General features: G+C 38.1%; 2 protein-coding genes across 10 annotated transcripts in view; one reads left to right on the forward strand and one right to left on the reverse strand.

Annotated features, from left to right (window-relative positions):
• Positions 1 to 4,394, reverse strand: part of ptpn13 (protein tyrosine phosphatase non-receptor type 13) — a 55,828-nt gene extending 51,434 nt beyond the window's left edge. For all 3 annotated transcript variants that reach the window (XM_037752479.1, XM_037752478.1, XM_037752477.1), the window contains exon 1: positions 4,034 to 4,394. The gene's annotated coding sequence lies outside the window, so the exon portion shown is untranslated. The remainder of the gene's footprint in view (positions 1 to 4,033) is intronic.
• Positions 4,395 to 10,889: 6,495 nt separating this feature from the next.
• Positions 10,890 to 19,668, forward strand: part of mapk10 (mitogen-activated protein kinase 10) — a 40,053-nt gene continuing 31,274 nt past the window's right edge. For 3 of the 7 annotated variants that reach the window (XM_037752775.1, XM_037752776.1, XM_037752777.1), the window contains exon 1: positions 10,891 to 11,210. In XM_037752775.1, coding sequence (XP_037608703.1) covers positions 11,208 to 11,210 — 3 coding nt within the window. In that variant the 5' untranslated portion in view covers positions 10,891 to 11,207. Of the gene's footprint in view, positions 11,211 to 19,668 lie in introns of all 7 variants that reach the window. The other 4 variants (XM_037752773.1, XM_037752774.1, XM_037752770.1 and 1 more) reach the window with 2 other exon arrangements.

Raw genomic sequence — 19,668 nt, forward strand, 5'->3', positions numbered from 1 at the left:
GACAGCCTTCACCACTTCAGCGCCTCATTCTCTTTCTCTTTTTCAAACAGTGGGGATGTTTGTTCCCAGGTATTCCCATGTATTCCCACACTATAGCTAGAAAGAAAAACCTAAACAAGGCTTAGTCCTGCCAAGTGTTTGAAAGTCTTGGCCACAGTCACAAGGATTTTAAAGAAAATAATCCTGGAAACGTGATAGTGCTCTTTACTCTGCACTTAGGTGAAGCTTTTTCCTTTCCTCCCACCTTCCTGTCTGTGACACAGCTACAACCCATGAAATGGATTTGAAAACAATCCCCTGAAAAATTGTACTTCAGCTGAGTATCCCAAACCAAAAAAAAGGTAGAAATCATTTCAGTTTCAATCAGTGCTCATCCCACTAGATTTGCCAGGAACAAAAAAGATCAGAAAAACATGTACATCTTTCTCTTTAAAACTTTTCTTTGATCCGGAATCTTTTTAAAAAACTTGAGGAGCTTCACTTTCGAGGCAATCGCCCATAAAAACGCCAGATTCCACTTTCACTTCCAAAAGCATAACTCATAACATAAGATATGAGAAGGAATTTGTTCATATCCTCCAAACATCAGAACTGTGGTCTCAGCTGGCAAACACATTTGGAACAGAAGCCAATGAGAAGAGGTGCTCTTCGCCAACATTGAGGTGAAAATCTTCCTGAAGTCAGTCATGCCAGGAAAATTCAAAAACAAACTCTGAGTGAACCTCTATTCCCAGAATCATACTGTATTATGCAGCCTGCGAGCACACCATTCAAATTCAAAACACACACGGTGTCTAGGAAGACCTGGATCGGAATATCTTTTGAACCAACATGACTGATGATGTAAGGAGGACTGATGTTCTCAAAATGTGTACAGCAAACTAAAACCAGACTGTACGCTATTAAACTGAAGACATATAATGGAAGAAAATATCAATACACATGAGTATCCCGATATTATGTTTTGCAATACTGTATCAATTCTCCAAAAACACTGATTTTGAATTAACTTCTTAAAAATCCAACGGCCCGCCGGCAGACCCGGCCTCTATCCTGTCTTTCGGAGATTGTAGCGGGCTCAGTTTTAAAGATACTGTGAAGAATGAAACTACGAAAACCTAAAGAATTACCTCAAGATATGTGAATGAAAATGGGTTTAATGGGTACCCACAAGTCTCCCCTTTACAGACATGCTCACTTTATGCTAATCCTATGCAGTTTTGGGCAAAAACCATGCAGTTGTTTGCATGCATATGGCCTGGGAGTATAAATGTATTATTTTAACCTATTCAAAAAATGGTGTATTTTAATATTTCTGCATGGGGGAAAAATAGATTTTTAAAAATCGCAATATATCGCAACGTGTTGAATTGTTACCCTCTGTGTCATGATACATAGCGTATCGCCAGATTCTTGCGAAAATACACAGCCCTAAACAGGAGTGGAGAGCTTGTGGTTGCAAGTCCCAGCTGTGCCTTACTAAAGTGTCTTGCGGAAATTAAACAGAAGTGGTGACTCACCTTAATAAAAAAGGGAGAACCCGATGGTTGGTTTGCATTAACCCTCTTACAATTAGTCAAAGTCAATTAGCCGACATGCTTTTCCCAGATTAGCTTAGGCTCAGAATGAGTTTAACACAGGGTTGTCGATGGACACCTCGGCCATTACAGCACTGAGTCTGGTATAGCTTCCAGTTATGTACTGGTTTCCCCTTAACCAATAAGCCACCCTGCATGTTGGTGTTTTGTTTTTTAAGCTCAGCAGCAGGGTTAGGACTAGCCAGACTGACTATTCCATGATCATCAGCCCAGCTCTGGACCGACGGCCCTCACTTCTCATTTTGGTCTCGACCTCATCCGCTCCATTTCTGTTAATCACAGGGTTGCTATGAGTACCGTGACATGCAGAGCATGGTTTTGCAAAACCTCACTCCACACCACCACCACCACCACCACCACCCCCCTCTTCCCAACACTGACTATTTTCCCCCATTTTTTCCTATGATGATGCTCACATCATCTCTAACCACTTTTCATCTTTGCTCAATCACACACCTTCTTTCTCTTTAGGCTTCAATGATGGAAACCCCTCATGTCCTTTGGCTTTAAGCTAACTTTACTACTTTTCTATGGCAATGAAGGGGGGAGGGGGATATACACACTGCCTTCCCACAACCCCCATAAATCAAGATTCAAGAGTTGTATTTGCCATTTGCACCTATAAGTACATTGGAATTCTGAGCAGTTTACACCGAGTCAGCTTTAAGAAAAGAAAAAAGGTAGAAAAGGCACAAGGTAATTACAGTACAAAATAAGTAGCACATTCAACTCAACACAATAAATAAATAAATTATTAAAATATAAAACGCCCTCAGTGTAGTCAATAAATAAACTACCCTCTGCATAGGAACACAAATGTACAGTATATATGTATATATGCTCCATGACCATGTTAAAAAAGAACTTGTAACTCTCAAAAATATATTAAAAAAAGAAATAATTAATATATATTTCAGACAATTACACACTAGTGTAAGGCAGCATATTGCACAGCATTACAGTCCAGGTGTACTGTGTGTCAATAATGGTATGAAGGTGAGGTGTGGGGTATTTGTGTCCCTCTTTAATATCCTTTTAATCCTTCAGCTTGACACATTATGCCTCTATATAAAAGGCTTTGTTGACTAAAATGCACAAAATGTACACAAATAGTGCTGGTGGCTGGTTAGCTATAGCCAGACACCCTGTTATTTGTGTTGTAGTGGTGTCTCCTTCCTCTTAAAAACTTAAAAATACAGTTGTGGTTTAAAGGTGCCCCATGTTTTTTTTACAAAACAAAACATGGCCAGTACTCCCTCAGATATCATGGTGTAAAAATATGGAACACCAAAATGCATGTTATCAAGAGCTCGTTATCCTTAGAACATTTTAAAAAGGAAATTATCATCAAAAATTCATGATGTCTAATTATCTTTTGATGTTTAGATACATTTTCTTTTTTTCTGTACTTTTTCTTTTGTATGTATTTCATTGTTTTTATTGGATTGTTTTCCACTGTTTGGTTAGGGTTTTTCTGCACATTTTGTGTACTTCTTGTTGTTGTTTAACTTTTGTTGTATTTTTAAAATTATGTTAGTTTAGAGCTTTCTTCCTTTTTTGTTATTGTTTTTTTTCTCCTGTGGAGGTCCTTTGTATAAGCCTGTGGCTTCTTGACCTCTCCTGACACATTTCTTGTTTTTTTTCATGACTGGATTTTGTGCAGTTTTATATATGTGCAAATAAATAAATACAAAATAAATAAATATGTTTAGATATATTTTCTTTTGTATGTATTTCATTGTTTTTATTGGATTGTTTTCCACTGTTTGGTTAGGGTTTTTCTGCACATTTTGTGTACTTCTTGTTGTTGTTTAACTTTTGTTGTATTTTTAAAATAATGTTAGTTTAGATCTTTCTTCCTTTTTTGTTATTGTTTTTTTTTCTCCTGGGGTCCTGTGGCTTCTTGACCTCTCCTGACACATTTATTGTTTGTTTTCATGACTGGATTTTGTGCAGTTTTATATATGTGCAAATAAATAAATACAAAATAAATAAATAAATAAATATGTTTAGATATATTTTCTTTTTTTCTGTACTGTTTTTTTTGTATGTATTTCATTGTTTTTATTGGATTGTTTTCCACTGTTTGGTTAGGTTTTTCTGCACATTTTGTGTGCTTCTTGTTGTTGCTTAACTTTTGTTGTATTTTTTAATGATTGTTAGTTTAGATCTTTCTTCCTTTTTTTTCCCTTTGTATAAGCCTGTGGCTTCTTGACCTCTCCTGAAACATTTCTTGTTTTTTTTTCATGACTGGATTTTGTGCAGTATAAATAAATAAAATAAATAAAATAAAAAAAGTCAGGCAGCAGCATTGTTGTGACTTTAACATAAAATAGAGCACTACTTTCAGGTCGAGATCAACAAAACAGACTGTTCACTAGCACAGTTGGGCTAAAAGTTAGTAAACTTTTTGTACATAAAGTGTTTAAACTTACCAGTGGAGAAGAGCTATAAAATCACTTGAGAGGGAAATGGTTCGTCGAGGCTATGACCAGAGGCCACCCCATCCACAAAGCAACATGTTGGAGACGAGTTGACCAACGTTATGCGGCGAGGCAGCAGAGCAACAGGTCTCCACACAACATCCAGCTACACATCCAGTTAAACAGTTCAATAAAAGACAAATAAACAAATCTCTCTTCGTCCAGGAAATAGTTCAGAAGTCGTGTTTGATGGTAACAACACAGCGTAGAGCTCCCTCCAAGCAGCGCAGCCGAGTAGTCACCATTACTGCCGAGGAGGAGCGGAGTATAACCCCTCCTTTAGCCCAGCTAGAGCGTGGGCTGGCTGGGAGTAACAAGACACCTCAGGGTGGCTCTCCATTGGCTCTCTGCGAGGGGGGACTGTCATTTGACCGTTTCTATAGTAACACTCACACACACTACTGGGGGAGTAAAATATATATATAATATAATACAGGTTTGTTAAATGTTATATATATATAGCTGTCCAAACTCCAACATTATTGCTCATTTAAAGTTTTTAATTTTTCTTTATTTCTTTTTTTAAATTGTTTTTATTATTATTATTATTATTATTGTTATTATTATTATTATTATTATTATTATTATTATTATTATTATTATTATTATTCTCTCCATTTTGTTTTATCCATATTTCATTTTATTTTATTTTGTTATGAGGAAAAGAAAAGAAAAAAAAGAATATATATATAAAAACAAGAAAAGAAAAATAATTATTGCGGTGTTTTTTTTGTTGTTTTTTTTTCTCCATTTTGTTTAATTCATATTTCATTTTATTTTGTAATGAGGAAAAGAAAGGAAAAAATGAATAAAATAAATAAATATATATATAAATATATATATATATTTATATATATATAAACACCAAGAAAAGAAAAAAAATGCTTGTGGTGTATTTATTTTTATTTTTATTTTTTTCTCTCCATTTTGTTTTATACATATTTCATTTTATTTTATTTTGTTATGAGGAAAAGAAAGGAAAAGAAAGAAAAAAAAGAAAAAAAGAATATATATATATATTCTTTTTCCAAGAAAAGAAAAAAAAACTTCCTCAATTGGCCTGGCATGGGCCATGCCCCCTCAACACCAACTGGGCTCCTCCTCCATCTCCTCTCTCCTCCCTCCAATGATGCCTATGGATAGAAAAGGGCAAAAGCCCTGAGCTACCAACCAGGCTCACGAATTTACGACTAAAAAAAGATTTTATGCACAAACGTAGCAGTTTTAAGCCCAACCATGTTGTTCTTTCCTAAACCTAACTATAGTGCTTTTAATGCCAAAACCTAAAGTGACACCAAGGGCTGTGACAGTATGTGACGAGTTGGCAAGACAAAACACTGAGTCTATTGTGGGTCTATTGTGCGTGCATAGAATCTGTTCCGATGCATTTTCACAAATACAGTAAAAAAAAGTCAAAGGACCTGAGGTGCAGGGTGTAAATGAGACCAAATTTGTTACTTTGAAGCCATTTTCTTTGCACAAATGCATTTAATATTAATACAAAAGCTGAAAATCACTACTTGTATTGAGCTCTGAAAATTGTGTATCATGTGATGTCTCCTTCACCCCCTGGGGATCGTATAAAGGAGCTTTCCAAACTCAATAAAAAATCAAGCTTAGCTTATATTTCAGTATTTCTCCACAACATCACAGCCATCTAAGCAGTCAGGAAGCAATTCACAGCTGAGTACTTCCTTCCTATGGTGCACACTTCAAAGCTGCCTCATTTATGGTCTGCCTAGTGCCATCTAGTGTCTGCTGGTCATCATTACAGATGGTGACTGTGTTGAGAGGGTTATCTCTGCCTGCCTGTGCCTGTCAGTGCTAAATGGCCTGATTATTATCATCAAACATGGGCTGGAATGATAAGACTGGATTACTTGATTAACACTCCATAGCTAGATGGAGACAGTTGATATTCATTTTCTTGAACATGCAATTTGCACGTAATGTCTGACATTTATTCTTGTATGCATTATCTCCCTCAAAAGTCTTTTAGTTCTGATATTACATTTTGTTTTCATGCATGCGTGGGTACACACTTTTTGTATTCGGGTCAATCTAAGATACTACAGTTACATGTAGTAATAGGAATTGTGCAATAAGACACATGTGAGCACTAAATCTATGTTTTTTTATTGCATAGAGGACATCTTAGTAACTTACTTTATTTTTATTGCGTCAATTCAAGAGATGCAACAGAACCACTCACAAATATAAAGGATATGTACTGTGCTATATTTGGAGGCTGTGGCTTTAATTTGTCTATAAAATTTCAGAAAATTATAAAAAAAAATGTTGATCAGTGTTTCCCAAAGCCCAAGATGACATCCTCAAATGTCTTGTTTTGTCCACAACTCAAAGATATTCAGTTTACTGTTATAGAGGAGTAAAGAAACCAGAAAATATTCACATTTGAGAAGCTGCAATCAGAGAATTTTTACCTTTTCTTTGTTAAAAAATAACTTAAACCGCAAACGTCACATTACTATTTCCTCATTCACACAATAACTCTTACTAAAAGGCAGGAAAAGAGTATTCAATATAAGCTCTATATAGCTACACAACTATGAACTGTGCTTATCTTTGACCTGTTCAAATCTATTATTGCTTGGTATTTTTTCCTCATTCGCCAACCATATAAGTCTTGATGGCAGACAGGAGGTCTCACACCTATTAGGTAAATATTACCTTATGTGCCGATCTAACTTCTGCAGTCAACATCAATCAGTATAAAAGTTATTGTTACTAGATCAGAAATCTGCAGCATGACAAATGGACATCTTATCTCTGAGGCCGAAATCATACTCCTATACTTCACGTTCATGAAGCCTTGCATACAAGATAATGATAATGAGTCAGCTAAAACAAGTCGATCGATTATCAAAAAAGCTGGCGATTAAATTAATAATTGACAACTAATCGATTAATCGTTGCAGCTAGTATATGTCTAATTATCCCTCTAAATCAAATGCTTAATGTACAGTTTTAAGGTACAGATAGGGTGTTTAAACTGTACATTTACATCGCCAGGTACTTAACATGTCAGCCCATCTCATCTGATAAACAAATTGTGACTGTTATTATCATCATTTTAATGCTGCTTTTGACTTTCATCTAATCACAAACTTTCATGTTTGATTGAGGTCCACGCTTTTATATGTCACCGTACTTTTCCTTTTGGCACTATTAAGAGTTTAGACTTCATTATAATTGCTCAATTAACTTGTTGCTTTACATGAGCAAGTGAAATCTAGCCACAAGCCTAACGTGATGTGCCAAAATAATCATTTTTTTGCTTCTTAACATCATAATAATCAATACTGGCGACTAGTCTCCACTACTGTAACTCAGGCATTTGGTTATCCTGTCTGGCGTAGAAGAAATATTCCTACTAGAGACCTCAAATAACTTTTGCAGTTGGCTTTAAGCAAGTCTTATCCAAGGTTGTGAAATGCAGATAGTGATAGTGCGTGACTGGCATTCCACTGCACTATTAGTGCAGGGTGAATGGTAAAAATGTCTCAATAATGGTACTGGAATGGTATGACAAGACTTTTATTTTTAAACCTCCTCCTCCTCTCCAGGTCATGGCTTTTCCAAGGAAAGGAGGAGAAGAATAAGTTGGGTAGTTTTAGGTCCTATCCTTGCTGAACACTTGGGCAACCTGTCCCATTGGCCATAGTGCGTGTGGTAGCTAATAATGTACACTTATGAAAGTGTCTAATGTTTAAGGCACTGGCTTCATTTTTTTCCACTTCTGGCAAGCTTGGAAACGTATTAGTGTCTGATAGAGATCTGTTAGTCTCATTTTACTCACTTAATTTCTGTTCATTACCTGGGGCAAAGAGGCCCCGTCAGGAGACTGATGGGGGTAACACGGTCTGGGTCAGGAATGTCTCATAAAGTGACACCAAAGGGTTCAGAATTTGGGATTTCTTCTTCCTTCTATTTCTGTCAGTACTGTCCTTAATACTTCCTCATCAGTGCTGGTCTGAGCCCCCAGGGCGATTACCTTGAAAGAGTGTTCTGACAGTCTTAGAAATGTGGGGCACCTGGTAGATTGAAGGCATGTGGTTTGCTGACTGGTGAGTTTAGCCTTTGGGTCCAGCTGGAGAGCATTAAAAACTTTCCTGGAGCCTTTGAAGGTAGTTCCTCAGTCTGCGTGGAGTTAAAATACAAACTTGCCACGTCTGGCCGTCAGAGAGACATCAGAAATGATTCGTTATGATGTTTGTAGCTCCGGTGGTCGTGCATGTAAAGGTTTTCTCAGGCTTGTGCCCTATAAGCATGTGAAGCTCATTTGGATGTGTAGCATCTTATTCAAGCAGGCTCCATCCTCCCACTATGGTGATGAGTGTTGCTGTATTTAACTCAGAGAGGCATGTTAGGTGAGCTACTGTTTCATCCGTTTTTCAAGTGGCTTATCTCACTGGAAAATGAGTTTACATTGTATTAGAACAAAGCAACAGCCTCTGGCTCTGATTCACTGTAAGGCTGCCCTCTGGTGCAGCTGAGTATTAACATTTATCAACTCTGGGTGTCTGGGTGTGATAGTTCTGTGGTTTGTTGTTCTACAAGAAACTGTTTTCTTCAGGTTATTTTCCTCTTGATATTGAGCTAAGTATGGCTGAGTTGACAATTGTTCTGGTGCTAGCTTGGATCCTTGAAGAAAAGACAGGTGCATGCAGTCTCATGTTGGATTTTAAATGCATCAGGATCCCAAATTTTAAATCCACATTCTGAGGTGGCTACATCATATCCGTCTCAGTTGTGTTTGGACACAAATCTGGCAAAACATTAGACTTTTTAATCAAAATGATGCATTGCAATCGCCCTCGCTGATATGAGCTATGACACAGTCACCTACGCGGTGAAAGAAATGTTGGATTGCTAGACTCAAACACAGACAGACTGCAGCTACCTGCGGAGGAGCAGTGAGCTTGAATTCCTTTGAAAAAGTATTTCAATTATCTCTCACAACTGTAGAGGTCAACAATGTCATAAGTTTTATTCATCTTCTTATTAAATTGAGGTCAGGACATCTCATCGTCGACAGCCAGGCAGCCCTGACTTTAGAAAAATATAATTCTACCTCCTTCTGAGCTCTCTTCAGGCTAATATATGCCATGTTTTTAATCAGTGTATGATTATTGCATCCGCCTGATACAGACAAACAAAGTAAGCAACATTTAGCGAGGTAAACAACCTGATATTTCCACAGGAGGTCGGTGGAGACCTAAACAAGGCTAAAAACCTTCTTGGAGTGGCCAAAAATCAGTTAATGCAGCTTTAAAAATTGAGATTGCAGCTTTAAAAATCCATTTCAAAAGGATATTTTGCATTCAGTATGGGCTACCAGGTGGACACCCAGGCTTTGTTGACCCATACAGATGTGACCCGAGGCTTTAAGGGCCACCGGCATGTGCATGCTGCTGTTAATCTGGACAAATTTAGGCCTACAGGATGAATGATTTGATTACTTATCTTCTCAATACATTAGGCATTTGTTTACAAAAAAAAAAAATGATGAAGAGGAATCATAGCAATATCAGACTTTATTTGTATAGCAATTTTCATACAAATCAAATGTAACACGAAGTGCTTCATTTCCATAATAACAGCTTTCAATAAAAAAAATAGAAACAGGAACTGAAAAACTAGCGTCTCAATTTACTGTGAGGAAACACCAGAGACAGGATAACAACTCTAACTTATACCAACATATTACAATAAGCAAAACAGGTAGGTCAGATAGTAATGGAAAATATACTACTTTTGTTTTGAATTGCAGACACCATAAAAACAAATAGCACATCTGTAAATAACAACGGAATTACTACAAACGTTACAAACTAAATACAATGAAGTAAGAAATCAAAGAAATGACATTCAAAAGCTATCTACATTATAACACCTGTGCAAATATATGCGTAATTTTAGATAGATAGATAGATAGATAGATAGATAGATAGTTACTTTATTGATCCCGAGGGAAATTCAAATTTCCATCATCACAGTTCCATAGTGCAAAACATGTTAGTAAAAAGGCAGTAAAAAAGTTAGTAGTGCAAAGTACAAAGTACAAAAAAATATACCAGACATAAAAATACAAGGAGATGAAGAAAACTGTTAAAAGTGAATATAGTGCAGGGTAACAGCTGTGATACATGACTATTAAAAAAATGAATATAGTGCGGAAGAGACTGTTAAAAATGAATATAGTGCAGGGTAAGTGCAGTAGCTTAACTCCAGTAGCTTAGTCAATGAAAGTGCACTGTGTGCATTATTTTAGTAGTTTTATGTTCATTTTGTATGCATTGAGTTTACTTTTAATGAAATGTGTTATACAAGAAATGTGCCTTTTTTCACCTTTAAATCCACAAAAAGCCCAATTATTATTATTATTATTATTATTATTATTATTATTATTATTATAATTATTATTATTATTATTATAATTAGTTTTATATCCTCTTCTTGTTTTCAGTATTGTCTTTATTTTTTTGCTAAGAAACATCCACACTGTTGACTAAAAATGAGTTGATGCTGATGAGAGATGTGAGATGTGGGCAGCTTAGTGAGACAAAACCTGACCAATAACAGCTCTGTTCTCATGGTGGGATCATCATCACACAGAGAGAGAGAGAGAGAGAGAGAGAGAGAGAGAGAGAGATGCTGCTACACACCCCCTCCCACCCTGAGACACATCCTCCATGTGATCTCTTCCTCTCTCTCTCTCTCTGCTCGGGCTCTGACGTCAGACGTGCTCCAGCTCGGTTGCTGTGGCAACATATTTCCCTGTACCCCCTCCCTCTCCTCCTCCTCCTCCTCTCTCTCTCTCTCGTTGGTCCACAATGGTACAGCCAGCATCTTGCAGCAGCACAATGGTTGCAAGGTGGTAGAGCTGTGAGGGAGAGTGATTCAGCATCAGAACCTCGGTTCCGTCCACCTCGGCTTCTTCTTTTTTCTTTCCTCATCATCTCTTTTTTTTGTTGTTGTTGTTGTTGTTGTTGAGTTTCCATCTTTTTAAAGAAGAAGTCAGCCTTCCAGCTATATGCTCACCGCAATGTTTCTCGTCGGGATGTTTTGAAAAAGGACTGGGATCGTCATCAGCTGGCACGGAATGGTAAGAACTGGGATGGGTTTGTTTTATAATGTGGATCATGCGATGGATGCTTGCAGCCTGGAGGGTGGAGGAGTGATGAATATTGATCCAAAAGGGAAGGTTAATGAAGTCCACTAGCTGGATGCATCCTCGGTACATGGGAGAAAAAATATCAACCCCATCTTGATGTTGTTTTATAACAAGTAGCAGCTCTGTGAGGGGGATTTCATTATGGCATAATATTGTCCATCCTCTCTCCATCTCCATCTCCATCTCCATCCATACAGGCATCCTGCAGTAGGCTTACATCAGTAGTTTGTCCCTAAATGGACATGCAGAATAACATCACATAACAGGCGGATATCCAGTCTATGTTATTCAGCATGACTTTAAAAATCTGTTTATTTCTGTGAGCCATATATCCAGTATCCACATCCTATAGTCTTAAAGGCGATAAAAAAATCACTGTTGTGAAGCACATTATGCATTTTTGATTAGAAGTGGTGCAAATGGAGAATAACATCACATAACAGGCTGATATCCTGGCTTTGTTATTCAGTATGACTTTATAAAAATCTGTTTATTTCTGTGAGCCATATATCCAGTATATCCACATCCTATAGTCTTAAAGGCGAATAAACACTGTTTGTGATGCACATTATGCATTTTTGATTAGAAGTGGTGCAAATGGATGATGCTCTTCAAAAACACCAGGCTTTTTACATGCCGGGCTACATACTGTATAGGCCTACATGCAGAGTTTGTCCCTCCTCCCCCCTTCAGAAGTCAGCTGCGCACATTGTGCATTATGCAGACCACCACTACTTCACCAGGGACGTGGGACCATCCTTCAATAAGTGCTAGAAAATGCAAATAGTTCTTGAGGCAAACAGTTTCAATTAATGGTGATTTATTGATTATAATATAGGTATTTTTTTTTTTCTCAGAGGTGGTTTTGTGGTGCATTTATTAAGGGAAGTGATTTTCTGGAGGCTTTGTCATTAAAACTGAACTCATAATGCAGAGGGGATGGGATGTTATTTACCCAAATGTGGGTTAGGATGTGCATTGGATTAAAAGAGATGCAGCCACAGAGGAAGGTAATTTCTTCTGCACATGGATTTGACTGTAAAACAGCCTCGCCTATATTGTACTGATTGCCCAGGTACAAGTATACAGAGGTGTTAAAGGAACACATCTATTATTTGTGAGCACAAAACATGTTCATTTGACTTATTATATTTTTAAATTTCCCATTCTTCAACGTACTTGTTTGGTGCATGCCCACAGTCATGGACTAATTACCGGTGTTGTGCCGAGTCGTCAGTGAGTCAGTGAAGGTTTAAAAGGAGTCACAACAAACTCTCCATGTGCAGGAAAGAAAAAAGAGAGAGGTTTTTTAGCGCTGTGACCTTGGGTGCTGAATTATTCAGGAGCAGGCTCCCATGCTTGTGAAAGTGCTGCAGGGAACACGCTTAACAATTAAACAAAGCTTTTTTTATGAGTGTTTCTGCAGTGGCTGGAAGAAGGGAGTGATTTAATAGATAAACGGGTTCACCTCACTTCTCTTCATCCTCCTCTTCATCATCGGCTTATGTGGCAAGTCACGTGTCTTGAATAGTTCTTCGGTATTTCTGTTCTTCTGTACTTCAGTTTATAAAATAATCTGTATTATTTGTAGCCACTGCAGGTCGACACACAATGATATTCATTGATATTGATTTTTAGGTAGGCAGCTTGTTCATCCAGTGGAGAATCATCAATGGAAATAGCCAACAGCAGACTCATGTTATCTTGCAGTACAGATGATGCATTTTAATTCCATTTTGTTTCGCAGACTTTGGAGCGTCAGTATACTAATCCTTTGTTGCGTAACAGTGTATTCAGATGAGGTAATGGTGGGATTGCAGGCACAATTAATCAGCAAAGGAAACAACTAAGCAACAACTAATCATTATATAAACTATTAATTATTTTCCTGATTAATTGATTAGTTGTTTGATCTGTTTTTGACATGAAATAGTGAAACATGTCCAACAGTACATCTTTAAATGTTTTGTTTTGTCCAACCAACAGTCCAAATATATTCCATTTACAATGGTGGTAAACAGAGAAAAGCAAATCCTCATATTAAGAAGCTGACATTACAGGGAATGTTGGGCGCTATTACATAAAAAAAATGACTTTAACAATGAATCAATCAAAAGAATTGTTGCCTATTAATGTTTTCATGATGGACTAATTGTTTCAGCTCTAAAAGGAATGTGGATTTAATGAGAAAATGATAGGAGATAGAGATAAATGGGTTGAAGATGCTATTGATAATATTGATAACATTCAGCCACTAGATGTCGCATTCTCCCTCCCCTGTTCCAGTGCATTTACTTCACAACAAGTCGTTGTCAGGCACATGATACCACATGATACCAACATTGTTATACTATTGGCTCTCAAGTCTTGTTAGAAGTGGGAACCAAATGTCAGATATGTTCCACGGAGATAACAAAACATTTTTCAAAATGATTAATTCACAATAATAATATTTTTTTTTCAGAAAAAGCCATACTTTATTTGGTACCTTTCTAAAAGCTCTGTGGATGTATTAATTAAAAAAGAAAATATTTGTCTACATAGAAATGTTATCAACAAGACCTTTAACTAAAGTGAAGTGGATAAACACAATATGGTCTACAGGATTTGAATAAATTCTGGTGTTGTGGCACAAACTAGAAGACGTAAAAGGCCAGCATCTTCATTTGAAATACGGAGAATTAGAAACATTCATCACAGCATGAACTATATTAAGTGTTATCAGAGGAGAGGAGCATAACCACATAAACAAATGACACATAATTAAATACCAGTCCAGTTCAGGGTTGCTTTATGAAGGTTTATAGAGGCTGAATGTGAGAAGTTCATGACTTTTTCCCAAACAATTCTTGCTGACCATCAATTACTTGAATATCCTCATCAGTCTTTTGGGGGCCGTTCTGCCACAGTTCTCATGATTATATGGAAGGTCAAAGCCGTCATTAAAAGAGGATGGATTACTGAGCAACGCTGGCATAGTCTATCATCACCCAATGACCCCCGGCTGAGTATTGTTCCTGGCTGTGTATTACCGTGGTCTTAATAATCCATCCCTCCATGTAGTAATGTTCATTTCAACAGTTGTCTCCTGGTACATAACCAAACAAGAAGATACACAACTCATTTGGATAAGAATGAGGTTGTATGAGAGAAATAAATGTATGTTAGGATGAAGAGAAAAGTCATCCAGCATCACATTAAAATGTTTAACAGTTTTATCTACCCTGCCTGGTGTCAATTTTAATGCTTTTATGATCATAACTGCTGGCATTTAATTACACATAATTATTATTACTGTACTGTTTTGTCTGACCATATTTAGATCTGAACTGAAAGCTGTGTGTGGGAAACTCTTCCAGTGATACTACTACAGTCTTATTCTTATAAATGAAATGAAATTTGTTGCTGCATGAAAGTTGATTCCCCCCAGGCTGCAGCATTGCTTACCAATACAGACAAACAGGGAAATGTGCCCGCAGAGCGAGATGCACAGTTATATAATTGGATTTGATCTGACAAAAATGTGCAGCTTTTATTTGCTTTTTGCAGATAGCTGCAAGTGCATGACTTTAAACTGTGTTAGATTTAGTCCCAATCTCTTTGCAGCACATCTGTAAAGAGACTAAAGAGTCACTAAAGGGCCGGACATTGTTGCAACTCAGAGGCCATCAAAGGAATTTTAGAGGGTGGCATTAAATCCAGACTAAATATACAAAACTGAAAACCTTCCGCATATCACCAAACTCTCATTAAATATCGGTGTTGACTGCTAAATATATGGGCTAAATATAATGAAGAAATCCAATTTGTTATTAGGATGCACATATGAGGGATTTAGGAATATGACAACATAAAGTACAAGGTGTGGTAAACTCTGTTGAGAGAGTAGACATACCTTTGCAGCAGTGATCTATTTTAGAAAGCATTATCTACTGTAACCATGGCATCAGGATAGCTCCGTGATCATGTCAGGTGAATTCTATCATGTTATGTGTTCTAGATGAATATTCAGGTGGTTGTTTTAACAGAAGACACGGTGGTTTCAGATCTTCTTCCTCTACCGAATGTGTTTCAGATTCTGTAGGAAAAGCTGTAAATCAGATGAATGAATGTGCTCATGCACCTGCCAAAGCTGTGCATGTTGCTACCATGCGGCTCATCAGAAAATCGCAGCGTAAGCAGTTTTTCAGCTAACATGTCTGTTGTTTACTTAAAGAGAATCGGGGTGGGGGGGGGTGTGAGTGAGACGACAGACGAGAGCACAGACGGAGAGGATCTCAGCTGTAAAGAAACCAAATCAATGAGATGTCAGTGAGCATTTCGGATTCCCACAGCCGCTAGATGAGTCGGTGCTGTGTTGTTTTCCTGGCTGTATATCTGCAGTTTGAAGTGCTTCCCTTTCCCCTCCCCTGAGCCCAAATGGGAGGCTGTGCTGCGTTTGGCTCGGGCTGCACAGTAGAGGCAAGGCAAGGCTGCATACTGCAGGAGAGAGGGCTGCTGAACCAAGCACTCACAATGGAGCTGCGAGGGAGGGGGAGGGGAGACGGTTGCAGCGAGGCTGGGAGCCTGGGAGCAGGAATGGTGGGAGCGAGGGAGGGACAAAAGAGGAGGCAGGAAAAGGGGAGAACGCAGGCTCTCGTCAGGGTCGAGGATGGAGGGAAGAATGAAGACATAGACGGAGGACGTTGTTGTGACGTTCACAGAATGTGTATAAGCCCGGAGAGTGGTGAGAGGAGAGGAAACAAAGATGGATACGACAGGAAACAATAACACTGGTGTGTCAGGCACACTGTGTTTTATCAGTAGCCCTCTGGTGCTATAGCAGTCTATCAGCCTATTTAATGCAGACATAAAACATTGTCTATAACTCAACTTATGTGGCTGACATGTCTTCCTGTATGTGATACTGTGGGCTATACGCTGAGTCAGGAGCAGTCAGTAAAATGCATACTGTAAGCACAGTGGATGATAGTGGATGCACCTCACTGGTGTATATTTCATACACCTGCTGCTGTAGCACAACATATTCTTTTTCTTTTTTTCATCAATCCATGTAAAATGTTTATTTTTGAGATGCTTCACTACCGACGTTTCTATGAAATTAAATTCTAGTCAAACACACCTTTCAGTCAAGAGACATTGGACAGTAGCCATTGGTTATTGACATGTCCCCTGGCTGCACTTCTCCATCAAGTAATGAAATGGACTCTCATGACACATGGGAAATATCTCATATCCTGTCCTTCAATAATAATAGTGACTAGGTTTTTAACCTTTCCACTAAGAAAAGCTCTAAATCAGATGTATGGACCCATACTGTACACCTGCTGCGCCAAAGCTGAAAAACATCTCACCTTTGTCGAAAGTAGATTGGATAATAAACATTAGTTTCATCATTAGCAACAGTCCATATAACATATCAGTCTTATTTTTGTCTGATGTCATAGTGTTAGCGCTGATCACACTCACAAAACCACGACTTTGCGCCTAGAATAGTAAAATCTTCATATGGGGTGTTTGTATATTATTGTAGGGTCTGATGCTTCTGATCATGTTGTGGTGGATCTAACTTGGTTCATCAGGTATATGGCTTCATAATGAAACCACTGCTGGTGTGTAATGTCATATTTAGGAGGAAACGTGTGATCATTCAAGGGATGGAGATAGCTGAGTTGTCCTTGAGGCGTGTTCTGTTTCATCACCAACAGCATTTTAATCATCACAGAAATGTCATAGGTGTAACTTTTAACATTGATGTTAGCTCCATTCTATGCATGCACAATAAGACCCACAATAGACTCAGTGTTATGTCTTGCCAACTCGTCACATACTGTCACACCCCTTGGTGTCACTTTAGGTTTTGGCATCTATCTATCTAAGCACTATAGTTAGGTTTAGGAAAGAACAACATGGTTGGGCTTGCTACGTTTGTGCAGTAAAAATGAAAATGAACGTTGCGACCGCGGGACTCATTGTAACGTGAAAGTGAAACGTAAAGCACGGGACACAAACAGCGGTTTCCTGGATGACAGCCTTGTGTTTGTTGGTCCCATCCACCTGCCCTCCCTCCGTCCCTCCCGCCCTGGCTGTGTCTTCTCGCTCTTTAAACTATGCCACCACAGCACTTTCCCTGAGCGTTTAATATTGGCCATGACAAAGCGTCTGTATATGACAGCCTGGGAATGAGAACTGGCAGGTCTTTCTAGAGCTCTTAAATGTCATTAATTAATTGTGCTTAACCTGCTATAATTCAAAATGTCTGCTATGAAAAGGGGCTATGGCAGACCCCTGTTTCTGGCACACCTAAATGGAATGCAGCCATTGTTAAAGTTATTAGTAACACCTGTGTTTGACAAGTCAAAAATGTCCAGTGTCTAAATATAAGCATGCTCACCTTTGCCTGATGATTTTCTTTATCTTTTGGCCTCTTTTTGATAATGCTGCGTTCATCACCATCGCCATCGCCATCGCTCAGACCGTAATTACAAGGGTGAATGGATGAAACCGTTCATGTCAGCCTCAGAGACAGAGATATTGGGAATTTCTGACAGCAGCGATACCTCCCACTCGATGTAAGGAACAACAGTAGTGCCAACTAACTGCTGGCATCACTTCTGCAAGGCCACCATGTGGTTACTAATTAAATAAATACAATTTAGGGCTTTAAACACTTTATAATAATAATAAACTTAAATTTTTACAATCATCTTTTCTACTTTCTTGTTGGCTTATTTATTATTTACCCTTCTGACCTTCTAAATTCTTCGGCTTCCCACTCTCCCACTCGATTAGTCAACTAATTGGTCATTTTGGTCTAAGATCAGTCATTTTTTATGCTTTATCATGCTGAATAACTTATTACCAAAAAATGTATGAGCACATCTCTGGTAAACACAAGATTTAAAGTGGTGTTTTTTTATGATTCTTTGTGGAGAAACTCAGTTTTACAAATCTGTTGATTAAGAATTTCTTTGGTTGAGGACAGCCCCGATAAAATCCTTTATTAACAATAATGAAATCAATACAGCTAATTTAATAGGAGCTATATAAACTATTTGGTAACACAACAAAACCAGCTAATATAAGCTATTTATCGGGTGTGACTGTGTAGAAGCAGTATAAACTGCAAGACATTTGGGAAAACAGTCCATTAACAGTTTAATCACATTGGATCGCACCATCATCACATTTTCTGATAGTAATGGCTCTCAATCCCGGTCCTCCCGCCGTCCAATCAGAGGCTGGTATGCACCTCGGTTGCCAGGCGTGTGCCGTAAACTAGCAGGTGAAACAGAAAACTAAAAGTGTCCTACGGTAGATCGTGCTGGGATTAAGAGCTGCTGCTGTACAACGGGACACAGTATGCAGAGTGATCATTGGTTTGCCTGAGGCAGTGTTGTGCCCATGAGGGCGGATGTAACAGAATGCCCAGGATCCAAATACAGAGGACCAGCCACAACTGCAGAGCACACACACACACACACACACACACACACTAGCACAATTCAGCATCAGCAAGGCCATGCAGCACTGGAGATTAATGGTCTGCTGTATCAGTGATATGCATTAGCCCATTCAAGATAATTAAAACCTCCTCTCTCGTCTCTTTCTGTTTCATTCTTGAGTTTCTGTAGTTTTTTCTTAATACTGGTTGTCTCATCAGTGTAACAGACCCTGCCTTTTGTAATTGTGTAATACAATTTTTGTCTGAATGTGTCCCTGAGACAATGATGAAGCTTCGAGTTGTCTCTTAGACAGTTTTGAATTTGTGATCACAGTCTGGTAAATTCAACAGACACAAACAGTCACTTCCAGAAGAAGGAAATCTCAGCACTAACATCCTGTCTGACTGCTACAAATTGGCAATTTTAAACAATCTATACTGCCGTGACTGAATCCAGAACTCCTTTACATCCTGCAGAAGCACTGTTGCTTTCAAACTCTGATGCAACACTAAGCAACGCTCCTGAGCGAGCCTCAAGAGCAGTATACCGAAGGGAAAACTTTTAATAAATTGTGATTTATGCGCAAAAGTTATTTAATACCAGTATCCCTGATTCTCTTTTCTCTTTTCTTTTCTTCTCTCTTTTTCCCCACTGAAGAGCAAGCCGACGTGTCATCCTTCTTTCTTTTTTAACTTTCAAGGCTCAATACAGAAATTCAATACTATATTTGAATGCCAACTAAGAGTTGAAAATTTGCCTGCTTTTGTTAAATAAAAAGAAAAGATTTTTGCAAAAAACAGAAAAGGGTACCTTAAACTTGCATTCTCTCTAACAGCCAGCAGGGGGAGACTCCTCTGGTTGCAAAAAGAAGTCTGATTGTATAGAAGTCTATGAGAAATGAGCCTACTACTCACTTGATTTATTACCTCAGTAAACATTGTAAA

This window comes from Sebastes umbrosus, chromosome 19, assembly GCF_015220745.1.
Source record: "Sebastes umbrosus isolate fSebUmb1 chromosome 19, fSebUmb1.pri, whole genome shotgun sequence".
NCBI classification, from domain to species: Eukaryota; Metazoa; Chordata; class Actinopteri; order Perciformes; family Sebastidae; genus Sebastes; species Sebastes umbrosus.